This window comes from Balaenoptera physalus (assembly GCF_965194825.1).
Source record: "Balaenoptera physalus genome assembly, chromosome: 8".
In the NCBI taxonomy this organism is placed as follows: Eukaryota; Metazoa; Chordata; class Mammalia; order Artiodactyla; family Balaenopteridae; genus Balaenoptera; species Balaenoptera physalus.
The window spans coordinates 19,747,555-19,766,988 of record NC_138887.1 but is presented as its reverse complement, the minus strand read 5'-3'; the positions used below and the strand labels follow the sequence as shown (position 1 = coordinate 19,766,988).

The 19,434-nt window shown below is 42.5% G+C and overlaps 1 protein-coding gene across 5 annotated transcripts in view; it reads right to left on the bottom strand.

Annotated features, from left to right (window-relative positions):
• SLC26A5 (solute carrier family 26 member 5) overlaps nt 1-19,434 on the bottom strand; it is a 56,322-nt gene that overhangs the window by 11,354 nt on the left and 25,534 nt on the right. For 3 of the 5 annotated variants that reach the window (XM_082473531.1, XM_082473529.1, XM_082473530.1), the window contains 10 exons: nt 17,981-18,091; nt 16,730-16,896; nt 16,006-16,170; nt 13,931-14,083; nt 11,301-11,383; nt 6,566-6,713; nt 5,409-5,522; nt 4,532-4,609; nt 3,755-3,850; nt 3,426-3,532 (listed from right to left, as the gene is read on the bottom strand). In XM_082473531.1, the coding sequence (XP_082329657.1) occupies nt 3,426-3,532; nt 3,755-3,850; nt 4,532-4,609; nt 5,409-5,522; nt 6,566-6,713; nt 11,301-11,383; nt 13,931-14,083; nt 16,006-16,170; nt 16,730-16,896; nt 17,981-18,091 (1,222 nt within the window). The remainder of the gene's footprint in view (nt 1-3,425; nt 3,533-3,754; nt 3,851-4,531; nt 4,610-5,408; nt 5,523-6,565; nt 6,714-11,300; nt 11,384-13,930; nt 14,084-16,005; nt 16,171-16,729; nt 16,897-17,980; nt 18,092-19,434) is intronic. The other 2 variants (XM_082473532.1, XM_082473533.1) reach the window with 2 other exon arrangements.

The following is a 19,434-nucleotide window of genomic DNA, read 5'->3' as shown; positions in this document are numbered from 1 at the left end:
GCACACACGCACACCACGTACATACCCACTACGTGACACCACACACACCCCCTGTACACACCATCCAGAGAGCACACACACAACCTGACCAAGACAAAAGACTCAGGCATCTAAAGATGGGGGCAAAAATGAATTGTGCAGAGTTCAAACCATGCCAGGGACATGTGTAACTCGATCCCATGTTACTGGGTAGATAGAATTATCTTCCTGTTTTAATTCTGAAGCAGGAGAGGGGATTTTCATTTTGTCTCTAATAAGAGTCTCTGACTCATGGAGCAGTGGGCGGGGGGTTAGTCAACAGAAGGTGTGGGGAGAAAAAAATCTCTAATCAGCATAGAAAGTTTTCTGAAGTCTGGTGTGAATAGATTTTAAACATTATTTTAAAAGCACAAATTCCGAATTCTTTTTATAGGACAGTCTGGCTCAAATTAGATACTGAAATGATGACAGGTACTACTTCTTAAGCACCTGATATTACCTTATTATAGCCCATGAAAAATCCTACTGGGCTTATTTCTGCCGTCATGTGGAAGAGAAACTGAAGTCCAGCGGGGTTAGGTGAGCTGTTCAAGGTCAGAGAGCTCGGCAGACCCAGAATATGGCTCTAGGTCTTGTACGGACATTCCATGGTCTTGTTACTATGCTCTGGTGTTCTCAGCGCATGTGTGCAAGTGCTTTGTGAGTTAGAATCTAGAGCAGAAACGGCAGGGGTTTTTCTAGGTGGATTCCTTCAACAAGCATTCAGAGAACACACACTGTATGCTGGTGCTGGGCTCTAGGGACCTCGTGTACACAACCAAGGTGCTCACAGTCTAGTGACGTCTGTGGACAAATATAACACCAACGACTGATACTGGAGATGAGAGGCAAGGTTCTCAGTTGAGTTCCCAATTATGAGAAAACCTTCCATACGACACTCGAAATGTTGTCCACATGTTGCAATCTAGTGCCAGCGGGCGGAGGTGAGTGAGGGGTGGACACAGGGACCACACAAGTACGCAAGTACCTGGGAGACATGTGAGGTGCTGGAGGACCACAGCGCTGCTGTGGGCGCACAGGGGAGCTGGGATCTCTCTGGCTGGGTGAGCGGGGTCTAAACTTACGTGGATTTCAACAGGCAGATGAGGAGAAGGCCTTCCTGACCACCTGGAGTGCGCTGGAATCCCACTTCCTCAGGTCTAAATACTCCTTGTTTCTTCCGTAATCACCCCAGGAGCAAGAAAGTCTCTCTTTATGAACTCTGATGGGGTTTTATTTGGCCATCTCTTATGCTTATTATCACCTGTACCTTGCTTACACTTAACTGAAGCACTTACAACTGTGTATTCCAATTTCTTGAAGATGGATTATAAAATGCTGGTTAAGAGTTAGCCTCTGGATTCACAAAAACTCATATTTGAATCATTGCCTACCACCTGCTGTGTGATCCAAGTTACTCAATCGATCTAGGCCTCAGTTTCCACATCTGTGAAACGGGGATGCTAATAGTCATTTGGCTGGAAGGATGCAATGACATAAAGCGTGGATCTTCGCACACAGCCAGGCACATAACTAACTACAATATTTAGTGCCACCATTACTTCATTATCATGATTAGCATCATCATTATCATTATGTATCTGTCATCCTTAGGAGAGTGCAACCTTTTTGAAGGGAAGGACCATGTTTTATTTACTGCAATATCCCTAGAGTCTAGTATCTCCCTGGGAACCTAGTAGTCCCTCAAAAAAACCTGTCCAATTAAGATTATAATTATTTTAATATGTTTTGCCCCCGCTTGGGGGCAAAAACTGAATTTCCGTCATATTTATAGCATCACCCTCAGCGCCTGCATGGAGGAGGCATAAGGAACTATTTGTTGATGAACTGATTGTCCCTTAACCATGTGGGCTTTGAGGGAATCTGGGTGTTTGGAAGACAAGCAAAGCCAGTGAAGCACTAGCCCTCTCTGGACAGCATGCCCTAATTACAGAGAAAGAAGCAGCCAAAAATAAACATGTAGCCTTGGTACTGGCTCCCCAAACTCTAACCTACAAAGACCCAGCACAATCACCAACGGGGACAGAACATTAAAAATGAACTTTAGTTCATTATTTGGGGGAGAAAAAGAAGCAGAGCATTTAAAAAACAACCTGCCTAACTTTAAAATATATGATAAGAAATCATAAACTATTATTTGGGTAAAAAACAAAACCAAAAAGTGAAAAAAAACCCTCCAATTCTATACTATGGATTGTTAAAGGATATATGTATTTTTAAACCATGATGTTCACTAAAGCTCCGAGATAAAGAACTCTTGCATGTATTAATAATGCTCGTATAAAAACGGGGGGGGGGGTGAACTTCTTTTACATAAAAGTGGGTGACAGGGTAGAGTTTGTTATTAAAAACAGTGTAATTCTTGAGTTTAGAGTCCACGTGTTGTTTACATTTCCCTCTATGTCGTTTCTGAAGAGGAAAACGCTCATTTCCTACTCTGTAGCGTGGGGAGCATACCATCATTTCCATCCAGCAGCCCTTCAATATACCACAATCAAAACTTTAAGAACTATCGTGTGATCTGCAACTACAGGCAAAATCAGACTAACCTCATTTTCATTCCTCCCGTGTTAAATTTGTTGCGTGCATAGGATGTGTCAGGCACTGTGCTGGGCTCTTCATGTGCATTATTGTCATTTGAACCTTACTGTGACTCTTTGAGGTAGCAAGTAATAGTCTCATTTTATAGAGGCAGAGATGGAGGCTCCAAGAGGTCACGTAAAATCACAGAGCTTATAGAGTGTGTAGCCAGGACTTGAACCTAAGGTTGTCTGACTCCAAAGTCAGGCTATTTGAAAACATAATGTTTCCTTTTTTTTTTTCCTTTATAGTGATTTATTTATTTATCATGAACAGAGTATTTTTTTTTAAGTTATTTTATACCTTCGCCATTGGGCTCAGCTTGCTACTAGGAGAAGAGATGACAGGCGGTAATAATTCAGGGTGGAGGAAGGAACAGCTGAAGCCCCACATATGATAACTTGTTGTCAGCGTCTGCTCCATGTTATCAAAACCTATGTCAGCACCCAGTGCCAAAGCAGACTGCAAGAACACACAGTTCATTTACCCTCACAAGAGGGTAAATAAGCCAGGGTGCCACAGGGGCCAGAATGGCAGGAACCATGAGACAAATTAGGCTCTTTTAAGAAAACCACTGATGGAATTATAAACTGTGATAGAGTAGAGCATCTGGCACGATCATATTAAGTTTTTTACTTGGCATTTTGTTTATTTAGTCAACAAGCCCCATGAGTCCTCAGCTCCCTTTCATGCTGACCAGAAGTAACCAAAGAGCTTACTTTGACCAGATTGAGCTTTGATCTACGTTTAAACTCACTGTTGCAGTCTCAGGCAGGACGCACACCCATGCCAATCTGTGCACTCACCTCTGTGTTCTGTAAATCACAGTCAGCAGTGCGATGATCACAGCAGTGATCAAGCCATAGTCCAAGCCCAGGAACAAGGAGGAAACAAAAGTGGTAAGCCAGATGGTCTAAACAAAAGACAAAGCTTTAGGTAGAATCATGTGAAAAATTTCCCAAGAGTTCCACACATACACACACACAGACACACAGACAGAGTACCTAGCCTTGTTGCCTAACTGGATACTGCATATAATAACTCGCCACAGTAACTTATCTTTCTCACATTTTTATCAGCAACAATACATTTGCTGCTATGACATATTCACCTAGCAATCACCTTTGTTACTTACCAGCTCTATCTTGCTGGTTCTCCAGAAAAAGGGGAGATCTGAGAATTGCATAAACATTCCTTTCAGGTTGACGATCACAATGGCCGACAGCACAGCCTGAAACACAGCACATTCATGCATGCCTCTCCTCTTGTGTCCAGAGACGCCCTGTGCTGGCTCCTCACTGCCCTGCGGCTGCCCTCCCACCGACCTTTCCCCACTCACTTCCTACAGGACGGTGATGGTACATGTGGAGACAAGAACACCTGGATTTTCAGGACTTGGTTAGCTAAAATGGGCCTTGAAAACCAGGCTTATAGCCTAGTAACAAACCTGCATGGTGGTCAAGAGGTTCAGAATTAAATGGTACTCAAGGACTTATCTCACCCATGGTCTTCCTGCATTATGATTTTCTCTATGCTATAGCGTTCCTGAGCTCTACTAGATTAAATGTTCCAGTAACCAAATGTTTTATGAGTGTAGGCCTTCTCAAATTTTTAATGGGAGTATAAGGTCATAGAAGATCAAAGAGAGAAGGACCATGGAGATTAGCCAAACCAAAACCTCCACTTTGCATATAAAGAAACTGAGAATCAGAGATGCTGAGATGGCTTTCCCTAGGTCCCAGTTGCTGGCAGATTGTGGAACAGGATATTGAGATCCTAGCCTTGGCCCTTTCTCATACCACCTCACTAGGGTTACAGTAAAAACCCATGAGACAGCCACAAAAACATAAACAAATAAAATAGCAAAATCTCTATACATGAGAAAACCTCACACCAAGTCCAAGCTACACACCTGGGGTAATGATTCAAAGAGGAATCCAGTGGCTAATATGACCAGCAGAATCATTAACGAGGCCAAACAACCTGCAAGCTGAATGAGAGAAGACACGTGGAAGGGGCTTTTAGGAGACCTGAGTAAGAGGCAGGGCATAGGTTGGTCTTAGTCTTTTGATAATCACTGTGGGAAGACATGGCTTCACATAAGTCCATCCATACCATTACATAAACCTGTAACTCGTTCCCACTCCCTTTCTGAGGTTTTGGTTCCTCATATAGCCTTTAAACAGAAGCTGAAATATTTAAACACCCTGAATGAAATGCCCGTGCCAGGGGTGGGGGAAAGGAGATGTATGGTGCTGACCCAAGACTCACAGGGGCCAGAAGAGTTCAGATAAGACTTTGCCATCCAAAGTGGTAGCCACTAGCCACTAGCCACATGTGGCTATTTAAAGTTTAAAAAGTAAAATTAAATAAAATTAAAAATTCAGGTCTTGGTTGCACTAGCTACATTTCAAGTGCTCAAGAGCTACATGTGGCTAGTGGCTGCCATACTGGACAGTACAAATATCAAACATTTCCATCACAGCAGAAAGGTCTATTGGATGGTGCTGGCATCCTGCCCATACTCACTCTCAGGCTTTCATGACAACATCCTATGTCTGAACTTTGAGGTTTACTGGTAGCAGGGAGTGTTGTTTAATTTTTCGATTTGACTGGCGAATATACCCCTTTTCTGTAGATTCAGTTCCTTGTGATTTGCTTCAACCAATCATGCCTTTCTCTGATTCATACACAGCTCACTGGAGCATGGATCTTCAGGCAGAATACAATCAACAGATTAAAGTTTATCACCCAAATCACCAGACCTTGGAGGCCAGTTGCATACGCACCTGTGTCTTCCCTCCAGTTCCCTCCTGAACAAGGCTTCGAGACAAGGAGCATGAAATTGAAAACGTCTGGAAGAGTGAGCCAATGGAATTGCACAGTCCCAGGGCAATGAGCTCCTTTTCCACGTGGAAGCAAAGCACAAAAGAGATCAGTTATTTTTCAGGAAGCCAGGCATGATGGCCCATTTAATGCACATTTTCAGCAGTACAGGCTGTCTCTTCATTCTCTTTCCAGATACAAGAATTTGTTTAGCATGAGTTCAAAACAGGAATTAATGCATAATCTAAGGTGGGAAAAAAACACCTTGAATTTTTATTGTGTTGGAGATAAATGCTGCGCTCACCACCTAGCCCCCTCTTTCCCAAACACACTCTCTACACAAATAATGTTTTTGTTTTTAAAGAAAACTGCAGCAAAAGGGACACAATATTTTTGTTGTTTAAGAGAAAGTTATTGGTGAATAGGACTACTGGCATCTTTTAAATGCCTGGGCTCTTGCTCATCAAGGAACCCATGCCAGTGTCCTCTTGGGACCAGTGAGTGAGTCCTGATCTCAGGGCAACTTCCGGTTTTCCTGGATGGATTACTGTGTCTCGTATGAATATGGAGCGTCTAGTCTCCTCTTAGAAATACCCAGTGTGAATTTCTAAGATAAATACACACTGGGTATTCATCTTAGAAATAAATAATGGCTCATGGCATTCAGATTAAATACTTTATCTGTAGCTATCTTATAAAAGGCAGCAGCAAAGAATGTATTGTGGAGTTTAAGTGATGAATCATAAACTCAAAGTTCAGTGAACAAAGAGAAGGCTTCCTGTGGAGTAAAAATGGTTCTGGAAAAACGTTAGATTCTCAGGCTGTGAGCTTTAAGAATAGGGATAGCGCCTAGAGGAGTATGGCAAACTGTAAACCTCAGAGTGGAGATCGCACCTACTGATGAGGTGAGGTAGGAGCCTGTACCTCAGTGTTCTGATGATTTAATGCACACAAACCATGAAAAAATTGTAGTGTTGAATAAATACATGCTTCAAATACATCCATCACCAAACTAATTTTTTTTCTACCAAGATGGAGAAATCCAGTTCATCTGTCTCCTATAGTAGAGCGAGATGATTGTGCCACCAGGAAACATCCGCAGGAAATTAATGATTTTTACCTGATTGCCATCAACCTGGTAGCCATGCTTATTTGCCAAGGTCTTGGCCATTGAGATGGTCACTGAAAATCCAACGATGGCTATGGCAATGGCATCCACGTACACAAGGTGGAAGAGGCTGGTGTCCGGATTGGCCGGAGGTAGCAGCCTGAAAGGTGAAGCTGACTTTAACCTGGGCATTGTGACCACTGGAAAAAAACATGCAGCTAGAGGGGAGCATTGTAGGGGGGCATTATCTGTAGATGAGGTGATCAACACTTGGGTACCTGTTTGGCAAAAAGCAGGGCCCTCTTTGACACACAAGTTCTTTCCAGGCCCCAACCCCAGAGTGCCGGCTTTCTACCTGAATGGGTTATCAGCAGAGATCAAATGCCGTTTTATTTAGAAAAGGAGTAACCTCATACCTCACGGCACCCCGTATGGCAGGTGTAAGTAAGACTCAGAGCAGGAAGAGGAGAGGGTCAGCAAAGTGCTCAGATGCCACAAGACATTCGAACCAAAAACTGAGGTGAGGGGGGAGCTGGACAAGGGCTATCATATCAGAGAATTACTACTGTCCGGGCAACACGAGGTACTCACACTCTCCCTATCCCTTCAGGTGAGTGTCTAACATGGGAAATGAGCAGCAGCAGATTATACTCCTTGGGTTACATCTGGGAATCTTAGGAATCTGGAGGGGCCAAAAGTGTGGCTCCTGGAGCTCCCCAATGGGGAACCTAATTTTTGTGGTCCATTCTTATAGTCTGGAACCTTTGTCCTAAAATAACAGACTAGGTGTTCCCCAGAATGGTATGGGGGAAGGGGCAAGAGAGGTTTTCAAAGGCACCTGCTCCAATTCAAGGCACTGGGCTAAATAATAATATCAATTAATTGATGCACAATATTATTACTGTTACAGTCATTCATTAGGTGCCTCCTCTTGTGCCAGGTTCTGTGTTTATCTATCTCCAACAGCACTGCGAGCTAGGTACCATTATAATCCCCATTTTACAGATGAGGAAAACGAGGCATAGTGAGGTCAAGCAACTTGTCCAAGGTCAAACGGCTCATCTATTAAGTACAACAAAAACCACAAAGAACCCGTCTCTCCACACTATTTCTCATACTGTGTCATATCACAGTGACAAAGGGGCTGTCTCAGGCTCTGAGGTAAGGGAAAGGGAGGGGAGCAAAGGAAAGGAACCTAACATATGTTAAGCCTAGATTATGTGCTACATGCTTGATATACGTCATCTCATTTGTCCTCACAACAATCCTTTCAGATGGGTGCCATTATTATCCCAATTTATACGTGAAAAAATGGATGCTTGCAGATGTTAAGCAATCTGCTGAAGATGGAGCAGGGAATCAGACCCAGGGGGTCGACTATAGAACTTACTGTCCTTTCCTTGCACTTTGCTACATAAGCACTAACCAGGAGAGAAGGCCTGGCAGCAGGTTTGGGTCTGAGGAATAAGAATATGAGAAAAGAATGTATGCTGCAATGAGTTAAGAGAAGTAAACCAAGGAACATGATATATTGCCATGAATGGGATCTCTAACAGTCAGCTGTCACTTTCTGGACACTGTATTATATATTTGTGTGTGTGTGTGTGTGTGTGTGTGTGTGTGTGTAGATAAGTGTGCTAGTTTGTTTCCAAATACAACCACCACCAGTTCGTCCCATACTTCTGTGTGCTGCTCCCCTATCTAGATGTGGTCTCTTTCCCCCCTGGTTGAATCTGGGCTGGCCTTGTGATTTGCTTTGACCAACAGAATGTGGTGGGAGTGATGTTGCATGAGTGCTGTAAGCAGCCTGGCAGCTTCTGCTTTTCTGTCCTGTTGCCCTGAGCTGACACATAAAGAACCTGTCTACCCTGCTGGAGACTCGTATGGAAAGACGATGCCAGCCAGCCCGCAGCTGTTCAGCCGCCGCAGCTGAGCTGTCAGACATGTGAGCGAGGCCTTCTTGGATCCTCCAGCCCTGGTCACCCCTTCAGAGTCCGCAGCTGCCTGAGAGACCCCAAGTGAGACAACCACTCAGCTGAGCCCCATCTACACTGGCAAACTGCGAGCAAGTAAACGGACATTGTTATAAGCCACTGTTCTTCGGCAGTGAGACTCAAAGATCACTGAAGCAGTATGACTGTATATAGATAGGAAGTTAGGGAGGCATTATTGGTTGCTTGCCTGGTTTTGGGCAAAGTTCCAGAAAGACAAGGTTTCTGGGAGGCCAAGTTTCAAAAAGGTAAAATGTTCCTATTTTTTAAAAAAATGTTTAGCTCTCCTAGAGCCCGCGTGCCACAACTACTGAAGCCCATGCTCCTAGAGCCCGTGCTCCGCAATAAGAGAAGCCACTGCAACGAGTAGCCTGTGAACTGCAATGCAGAGTAGCCCCCGCTCACCGCAACTAGAGAAAGCCCGCGTGCAGCAACGAAGACCCGACGCAGCCAAAAATAAATAAATAAAATAAATAAATTTATTTAAAAAAAAAGTTTAGCTCTCACACATAGAGGGAAAGCAACATATTTGGGTATAATGCAATAGGGAAAGGAAGGTATTAGGTAGGAATGATGGTGGCATGTGAATTTTTAAAAGGAGAAATCTAAGTGTGAGAATTCACATGTAGATTATTTGGGACTAGTTATTGGATAGGGTTACCTACTGGATCCAAAGACACATGTTTATCACATGACGAATTATGTTAGTGACCCAGGTGTGAGGTAATGGAAAGATCACACAACTGGGTATCAGAAGATTGAGTTCTGGGTCCAGGCTGGGACATACCAAACTTCACTCACGTCTCTCAAATGTCGCCTTCCTTGATACCCTACCTAAAACAGCAACCCCAGCCCCTCCTATCTCTTATGTGGCTTCCCTTGTCTTCATAGCATGTCTCACTATTGATGTATTGTCTATCTTTCCTAGTAGAATATAAGTTCCAAGAGACCAAAGGCTTTTTTGCTTGCATGTTCACTTTTGTTTTTAACTGCTGTGTCCCTGGCACATATTAGGCACTCAATAAACATATGCTGAATAAATGGGAATAAATGAACTTTCTTCTCTGTTAAATGAAGATAACATATATCAACAGTGTAATTGTGAGCATCAACTGACATGGTGGGTATAAAAGTACTTAAAAAATTATAAGTGAAAATAGAAAAACAAGGGTTATCACTGTGTTATACCTTTACACTGAATCATAAGTAACACGTTTATGACAGCAATTCGCTGAAGTTGAATGCAGGCTTCCTCCTTCAACACCTGCTCCCTGGGGTGAACTTTGGCTTAAAGAGCAACTCCTGCTGCCTGTGCTTCCCTGGAGATTCTTAGATGGTTCCAGGGGCAAGGCCTGATGGAATATACCAGATCCTGTCAATGTCCAGCATCTGGGCAAATGTCTGACTCTTCTTTTGGAAAGAGAGAACAGGGTGGCAAGAAAGAGACAGTACCAGGAACAGAACGACAGAGACACGCAGAGAGGTACAGAGATGAGGGACAGAGTGAGACCAGGAGAGGCTCGTAGTCACTCTCACGCCTTCAAATATAAAAATAATAGTAAAAATTTTAAAATGTAGAATTAGGTAAAAGAAAAACAGATGAAGCAAAGAAGTAATACATGATTTAAAACTAGAAACCTGGTTGAAATAATGAGCCATAGAACTTTCAATTAACATGTCTTCAACGTGCACTGTGCATGACAAATGCTACACTGGCCGCTTTAGACACATTTTCTCCTGTAACTCTCACAACTGCTCTTGAGATAGTCATTAATTACCATGCTTACCTAGCAGGGGAGGAAACTGAGGCTTTGAGAGGATAAGTGACTTGCCCAAGGTCACAAAGCTACTAAGTGGCAGGCTAGATTTAGGTCTTCTTGCTTTTAGCTCCAAAGCTACCCAGGAAGAGATCTAAAAAACCGATAAATGCTAAATAGGAAACAGAACAAAATGAAAAACCACATGCCATTGTTGGTAGAACTGTAAAATGGTGCAACCACTTTGGAAAACATCATGGAGGTTTCTCAAAAAGTTAAAACAGACTATCATATGATCCAGCAATCCCACTTCTATGTATATATCCAAAAGAACTGAAAGCAGGGTCTTGAAGAGACACTTGCACACCCATGCTCACAGCAGGATTATTCACAATAGCTAAGAGGTGGAAGCAACCCAATGTCCATTAACAGATGAATGCATAAACAAAATGTGGTATATACATAAGGTGGAATTTTATTCTGCTTTAAAGAGGAAGGAAATCCTGTCACATGCTACAACATGGATGAACCTTGGTATTATGCTAAATGAAATAAGTCAGTCACAAAGAAGGCAAGTAGTGTATGATTCCACTTACAAGTACTAGAGTAATCGGATTGATAGAGATAGAAAGTAGGGGCTGGAGGGAAAGGAGAATGGAGAGTTACTGTTTAATGGTATAGTTCCAGATTTGCAAGATGAAAAAGTTCTGGAGATCTGTTTCACAACAGTGTGAATATACTTAACACTACTGGACTGTACACTTATGAACGGTTAAAATGGTTAAGTTTTATGTTATTTTTTTTTTAACCACAATAAGCCACCCCCCCCCCCACACACACACAGCCAAAACAACCAAACTCAAAACCCCCCGAACTCTCAGCTATTTGGTATGTAGGAAAAAAAAAGATTGTTCATTGCAATACTAAAGCAGGAGTTAGAAGCAATAATAGATTCCTTGATTATTCAAGTCACACTGTTACTTGAAACTATTTTCCTACCCCAGAGGAAGTGTCCCAACGACATCCACATTGTACGATTCATGCAGGTTAAACCCAGCTGAAATGCCAGTTCCCATAACCACCTGAAACAGACACAAAACCAAACGTACTTTTAGAAATGAACATTCAAACACCACAAAAATAAGCTTCAAAGAACTTGTTAGCCAAGCCAAATCTATTCTCACTTTCTCGATTTTTTAAAAAAAGAATTATAGTTAGCTTCCAGCAATTCTAACTTCTCCTAATGACCCTTCTCCACAAAATTAAAGTGGACTCTACAGTCTCCTTGTGGCCTGGAGTTCTTTTCCTTTTACTTTGTTCTGTTCCATCCTGAGGCATTTGGCTAGTTGGCTACAAACAGAAAGAAGCCATAAAGCCTTTCAGGAGTTGGCTTTGCCTTTGGGGCAGGTAAAATGAGGCTCTGGCCAAGGTGGCACAAATAAAGGACATGAAATACGTATTGTGAGGGTGGTACAGTGACAGTGTATCATTGTAACACGTAGGTTTGGATCTATTGCACAATCTTCCTATGGACTCTTGTTTCCAGGACAGCAGCACCAAGGTGGTTAGAGGCCTCCACCAGCACCCCATGGCTATCTTCTCCCATGTCTGTTGCCGAGTCAGGGTCAGGGTGAAACCGCCCATCACAGAGTGTCCTTGTACATAAGGTTGCCCGGATTGTCGGGGCACAGATTCAGTCTGTGTGTAAAGTACAAGCCTTAGTGAGCTACAAGAAGAGAAAAATAACAGAAGGAGAGACAGCAACTTTCTTCACCCCCAAAGAACCACTGCTTGTAGAACTTTCTGAGTGGGTTATCCAGGAGTGAAGGCATAGGGCTGCCCAGGGAAGGGAGCCAGACCCCCACCAAAGCGGGCTGCTGCAGGGAACCAAGAAGAAGGTAAGCTCATTATCAGACACAGCAGCCTGAGAGACCAAGGGCGTGGCTGCTTCTGGCCGCTATGATGAAGTGCCCCTTCTGTGTTGGTTGCAATGTCTGTCACCCTTAATTGCATCTGTTGATCATCTCAAACTGGGGGAGTGCCCAGAAAATTCAAATCCACAGGATATACAGGGCTCAAGTTCCTGGAGCATCAACTTTATGCAGCGATAAATAAATTCAAACCAAAGCTTTCCTACCAACACTAACAGATGCATTTTGAAATAGAATGCAGAACCCCAAACAATTTTATGATAACAAAGGAACTGTATGTTTAAAGAGAGTCATGAAGATTCTGTCCCAAATTTTCCAGTATGGCTTCCCTCTCCCTTGCTCTGAGGAGCATACAGATAAGAAGTTAAAAAAAACCAAAAAAACAAAAAACAGGTTCAACCATAATTATAATGATAGAATTCTGGAGAACCATTGCCCTGGAAAACATGAAGGAAACTTTAAAGGGAATCTGGAAAGTGGACAAAACTAGGAACCCAAGCCAGGAAAGTCAGTCTTCATCATTTACTTCATGATTAGGGCTTGCCTTTCTCCACTGCCATGCGAAGGAGCTGAGAACCTCTTGCTGTTCTCCAAGAGGAAACAGGAACTCTGTGCCCAACCCCAATGAGAGAACAGGTCTTAAAACAGTGAGAGACAGTCCTATTCGGGTATAGACAAGACAAAAGCAAGGAAAAGGGTCAAAGGGACTGGCTTCTTTGTGAGCTATACGAGCCAGTGGTTTTCGTGGCTGGAACTTTTTGCTAGATTTGGATCAGACACCTATACTTTTTATTTCTTCTCCTTGTGGCTCCCAAACTATACACCAAAGTGATCCAGGGTCCCAAGGAGAACTCACTAGGACACTGTGGGACATGACTTTCAAAGGAAAACAGTGACACCTGTCAGACACCATGCAAACTTCTAGTTTGAGGTAGTTCACAGTTTCGATATTAGTTCCTACTACATTCCTTTCAGTCACACCACATGTTTGCAAAGCTAGGCATTCAGTGGTCACTGTGATAAAAAAGCAGGTACCATGCAAAAATCAAAGTGAACAGGAAATGATGGTAGTGGTGTCCATCTGATTCCCAGGTTTGAGGGATTGTGAAGTGCCCACCAGCCGCCATACACATTCATTAATAAATTACTGTGGTGATTTAAGAATGTCATAAAATATATTTTATTTCAATTTATGTACATTATTTTTACAAACAGTTCTTAAGTTGTTAGACATAAATACATATGAAGTTGTTTGGACCTTACTACTTAGTAAATGGAACTATTAGTTAGGTATTTCTTTGGCCTAGGAGTGCCAGGAACCAAGAAAGTTTGGGAACCTTTGTCATTTGCTCTTTTCAGAATGGAAACAGCTTAATTTTTTCAGGTTATTAAAGTTTATATGTTCATTATAAAACAATTAGACAATAAAAACTTTGAAAAAGAAAAATCTCCATAATTTCACTCAAAGATAATTTACATTCATATTTTTATGGACTTCAGCTATATTTTAAAAATCATCCATGACTCTGCTTTAATGCTTTTCTTTTTTTGTCAGTGTATTTGTAAAAGTTCCCCTTGACAAATTCCAACCTTCTCTTGGCAGAAGTGAGAGAAAAGAGGTCGAATTTCCTCCTCCCGGGTCCACTTCTAAACCCCTCACAGAAACAGGTAGGTGTATGCTGCTGGAAGTTGACTTACCGCAAAGAACTCTAAAGGGATGGGTGCTGGCAATTTCTCTTTAAATCTCTCATTAAACTCCTTGCCACCCAGCAGCAAACCAAAGACCATCAGCCCAACGCCTAGGGAACACACGTTGAGGTTTTTAACATTCTGCAACACAGCAACTGTACTCTGTAACACACAGTGAACACTGGATGTTACATCAAGCAAGAGCCCCTGAATAGACAGAGACAGTCTAGTGCTCTAATTCACACCAGCCATCCCATTAGTGGACATTTCTAGCTAAAGGTTCTCAGGCTGAAGTCTCTCTCTTTGCAGCTTTCACCAATTAGGAGCCATTTTTACCCAGTCATACAGCTTGGTAGTTGTAATCCTTACCTGACAATCTCATACTACAGTGTTCTTTGCTATGCTAACATCTCAATGTAGAATTGTAAAATTCAGAAAAGTAACCCTGAAGCTGAGTCCTGAGCATTAGGAAAGGATTAGGGGTACTATCAGCAAAAAAATCCAAAGGTAAATACATACAAAAGCTTTTAGGAGCTGAAAGAGGAAGAAATCATTGTTAGCAGATGAAAAGACGAATCAGGTGAGCTTGGAAGGGAAGAGAGTGGCTGAAGCTTGGAAAGAAGCCCAGGAAAGTTAGAGAAGAAAGCCGCTTAATTTTCTCCTAAGGCTGCACCCCAAATGCAGTCAGTACTTATCTGGACCCTGGGAAAGTAGCTTACCACCAAGCCCAGGCTACACACCTTTCCTATCAATGCCTAGAGCATTCTCTAGTATGCTTGTCTGTTCTATTTCCTTTGTGACAAGGCATTTTGAGAAATCTCAGAGTAAGAAGCATGTTACCAGCTATCACGGGAAATGAAGAATTTAGTTATTTAGGGAATGCTCCCACAGTTGGACTCCATTCTAATCAATGAAGGACTCAATTTAACTGTCACTTCCTCAAAGCGACTTTCCTAGACCCCTAATCTAAAGGTCTCCCTATTCAACTTTCAGAGCAGCCTGGTTTTTTCTTCATAGCACTTAAGACAATTTGTACTTAATTACATATTTATGTGATTAGCAGTTTACTATTTGTCTTCCCATTGGACTGTAAACTCACTGCTCTGCCTAACACAGTGCCTGACACATCAACACCTACAAAGGCTACAGATCTCTCATTCCAAGGATAGCTTTAGCAGCATCTCAGAAGTTCTGGTATGTAGTACTTACACTGTCATTTGGTTTTAATTATTTCATAACTTCCTCTTTATCCATGGGTTATTTAAAAATATGTTTTTGGTTTCCAAATGTATGGGGATTTAAAAGCTATATTTAGTTACTGATTGCTAATTTACTGCACCATGTGAAACAACATTGAATTTTTGGAATTTGTGATCAGTTTTACATGACCACTCTCAACGTGATCAGTTATTACCATGTTACCTACGTGCTTGCAAATAATTTATATTTTCTGAGTTGGGTGGAAGGATCTATGTATATTTTATTAGATTAAACTGGTTAATTGTGATAGTTAAATCCTTTACAGACTTATTTTTTTGCCTGCTTGAGTAAGCAGTTTTTGAGGGAGATCTATTATCCCATAATGCCTTTAAATTATTTGTTAGTTCCCAAAGATAATCTAATTTGGTCTTAAGAAAAAGCTGTTTCTTTAGCTAACTAGAGTCAAGGTGAAATAACCAAATAAATACCTAACCAGGGACTTCCCTGGTGGCGCAGTGGTTAAGACTCCGCGCTCCCAGTGCAGGGGTCCCGGGTTGGATCCCTGGTCAGGGAACTAGATCCTGCATGCCGCAACTAAGACCCAGCACAGCCAAATAAATAAATAAATATTAAAAAAAGACCTAACCAAAAAATTCCTTGTGAGGTAGATAGTATCATATATTAAAGAAATGAGACTTTAAGGTTTAATTTTCCTTGTAGTGCTCTTCTCAGAAAAGCCTTAGAATAACTAAATTTTCTCCATTTTATTGAAATTCTTGGAAATAAGAAAAGTGAGCCTTGAAGGTAAAAGAGATACAGAAGCGAAGGGGGAAAAATAAAGAAGGGAAAACAAGTACCAGTAAGTCGGGAAGTTGCTTACTTACATACACCACTGAAAAGATCCCACTGTACCGCTTTGTTTTAACTCCAAACAGGTATTTTAACATGGAGGTGAAGACATGCACAGCTGCCGCAGTGGTAAACCCACGGACCAGGGGCTCCGTGAGATATATGGCCACAAATCCAAACCTACAGACACCTAGGCAAAACTATTTTTTTTTTTTAATGACAAAGAAACAAATAAATCACGTGATAGGTCAGGAAGTTAAAACCAACAGAAAACATTAAAAAGTTCTTTCTGGACCATTTTCTAACACTACAAACTTGCACCTGCAGCAAGTAAGTAGCTAATAAATCAATCACTGGTTATGCAGAAAACAATGGAAGGTCTGGAAGGGCCTGGAGCCCCACGGAACAATGGGCACCCCCGTACTCTCCCTGTCCCTCAGAAGTGGGGGTAGGCTTAGTCATGTCACTTTCTGTTCCTTCCAGGCAGATAAGAAATGCCCTCTTCCCATTACTAACCCATCCTGCTCCAAGCTAGTCTTGCTTTTGGAATCTCTAAAGTACCCAACTGAAGCTAGCTAGCTCCTATTCAGTATCAATTTAAGTAAGGCATGCAGTGGGACTGGCGTTCCTCAGCTATGAAGCCTGAGCTCTGGAGCTTTGCTGGCTGACCCTCTCCACCATGTAGACCAGCCAAGTGTGCTCAACAGATATTTATTAAATGAGCAAATGAGAGCCCATTTCCACATCTGTGAACCTTACCTGAATGATTCCTGAAAGTAAGGTCACAGACATGGCGACTTTCACTCTCAAAGCATCTCTTGCCTCCGTACCGTTGGTTGCGTTTACTCCTCCTGGAATGACCATATCATCTGGTACTAATCGAACAGCCACGCCGCCTATCATCAGGCTAATAACTGCAAACGGACCTGAAATAAGGGAGCATTAATCAGGGAAATCACGTTCAGTGTGTCTGATATGGTTGTTTCCAGTACCCCAGGAGACACAGGTAAGGTCAATAAATCTTTGAAATAACACTGCACTGTGACAAAATCTTCCATCCCACACACTCTTCTAGAACCCCGACATTTCCCCATGAAGAGGTGGTCTAATTCCTGTCTCCTTGAATCTGGGTGGACTTGTGACATGCTAGTAATCAAAAGAATGCAGCAGAAGTGATACTGCGTGACTGCTGAGGCCAGGTAACAAAAGGTGATGCGGCTTCCACCTGAGAGCTGTACTGCTCGCTTGTGCTGCAGCTCTACATGTGAGAAAGCCCCAGTTAGGACCACGTGGAGAGAGGGTGAGGGCAGGAGGTAAGAAGAGAGGGAAGGGGAGAGTCTAGCCTTCCTGTAGCTGCTCTGGCTCTAGCTCCCACCTGACTCTTAACTGCTTGAGAGACGCTGAGCCTACACTGCCCAGATGAGCCCTTCCCCAGTCCTGACCCACAGGAACTGTGAGAGATAATCAAATGGTGGTTGTTTTTAGCTGCTAAACTTGGGGGGGTATGTGTTACCCAGCAACGGACAGCTGAGACCTTGTGTGTGTTGGCTGGTGGCAGCCTCAGGCAGCATCAACACTATTATGAAATCCATAGAAATCTGATCCTAAATACACTAAAGAGAAACCAAGTACAGTTCAGTGCCTAAAATAAGATGAAAATGCATTATATGCATAGTAATTAGGAACTTGCAGTATCACTAATAAAATAGAGGAAAAAAACAGATGCAGGCAAATTGTATTATGAACTCAAGCACTTACTTCACAGATTTCAACAATTGCTCTTTTTACACAAGAAAATTGTCTTTTTCTATTATGCCCAGATTATAAGAAAGCTGTTAGTTCTAGAAATCTTGAGGGGGAGTGTATTCTTTAAAAGCACCTATTGGGTATACAGTAACAAAAGTTGTTACTAAGCAGATGTCCTAATAACAAACATGCTGTCTCTTTGGCACACTGCAAAGCTTGGAAATCCAAAAGGAAAGGTACTAAAATATCAACTATAAGGTTTACCTATGGATATGTGTCTGGAGGTTCCAAAAAAACAATACATGATAACGGGGTAAAATGAAGAGTACAGGCCAAACACCGGAGGCACAGCTGCCAACATTGCAAAGGCTAAACCTGTGGGATTAAAAACCAAACAGAAATGGGGAGCTCATTAGAAAACAGAGGGCTATGTGTGTTTTTCTCTTGGTTCTTTATATATGATGAACAAGTGAAAATCATGTTAATTTAAGCAGATGTGTTTTAACATGCCCACCCTTCCATCCCACTCTGACATGGAATCCTATATTTGTGTTCAGAGAGTCCAGGCTGAGACAGTTTTCCTTGTCATCTCCTCTTTGCCAGGGGTGGATTTTTTTCTGCTTTATTCTTTCCCAAATTACATAACAGCAGAAAGGCTTACTTGACTGGTGCAGTTGTAATCTGGTGTTGATGCCCAAATGCCAGCTGTTTCTCCAATGGGGTGTTTTCAGGGTTCTCTGGAGACCCGTTTTCAATGAGGAACTCCCACTGTACTATTCCCTGGCCGATGTAATGCCCCCTCCCCCTGACCTAGGCCCCTTACAGGTTCCAGTTCTTACACCTCCTCCAGGTTCTTTCTGCTGGCAGCTGCTCATCCTGTAGGCAGACTTCTTGGGCAGGTACCTTTCAAATGAGCCAAGCCTGATTACCTCCCAGGGCGCCCAGTTATCTGATGCTTTACCCCAGGAACCTGTGCACGTGCAGGCCACGCCCACAGGAGGGGTCCTCTTCATCCTGCTGTCATAGGCAGTTCACACCCTTTCACCTGTAGATTTCTTTTTCTTGCAAGAATTAGGCAACAGTGCCCACAAACTCCAGGGGACACACGTCCAGTGCTCCGAGTGATTCTCTTGCAGTCCTTCCTTCCTTCCTTAACTTTAGGTGGAGGGGAAATGCACAGGGCTTTTTTCACCTTTCTCTCGAAAATTCTCATTCCAAATCTAGTATCAGTCGTCTTGTCCCCTCACATCCTGTTGGAGTGACGCACTAAGGAGAGAGCATGTGTGTCATTCACTCATCATTTTGCATGGATGGCCTGGAATCCCTCTTTAGAGCGTGTAAGCAATAAACACCCTTTGTTCTCAGCTTTGGGGCCTCAGCCAAGTATCTGGAATAACTAGGAAGTTCATGTAATGCATTGTCATGTTGCGGATAAGAATATTTTAGCAAAAGAAGAGTTGGGAAAGCATCCTTACTTCATATGTAATAATATGGTAACTTTAATGTTGCATTAAAAAAATTTTTTATTTCTAGCAAAGAAACGCATGTCCATAGTATAAAAAGCCAAGCAGTACTAGGGAGGCTCGGAGGAAAAGCCAGCACTCTTCTGCCTTACTCTAGGTTCCACTCTCCAGAAGCACTCACTTCTAACTCTTTCAGCTGTTTTTCTACCATTTATCTCCGTTTTTCTAAATCAGCCGTTCCTACATGAGAGGATT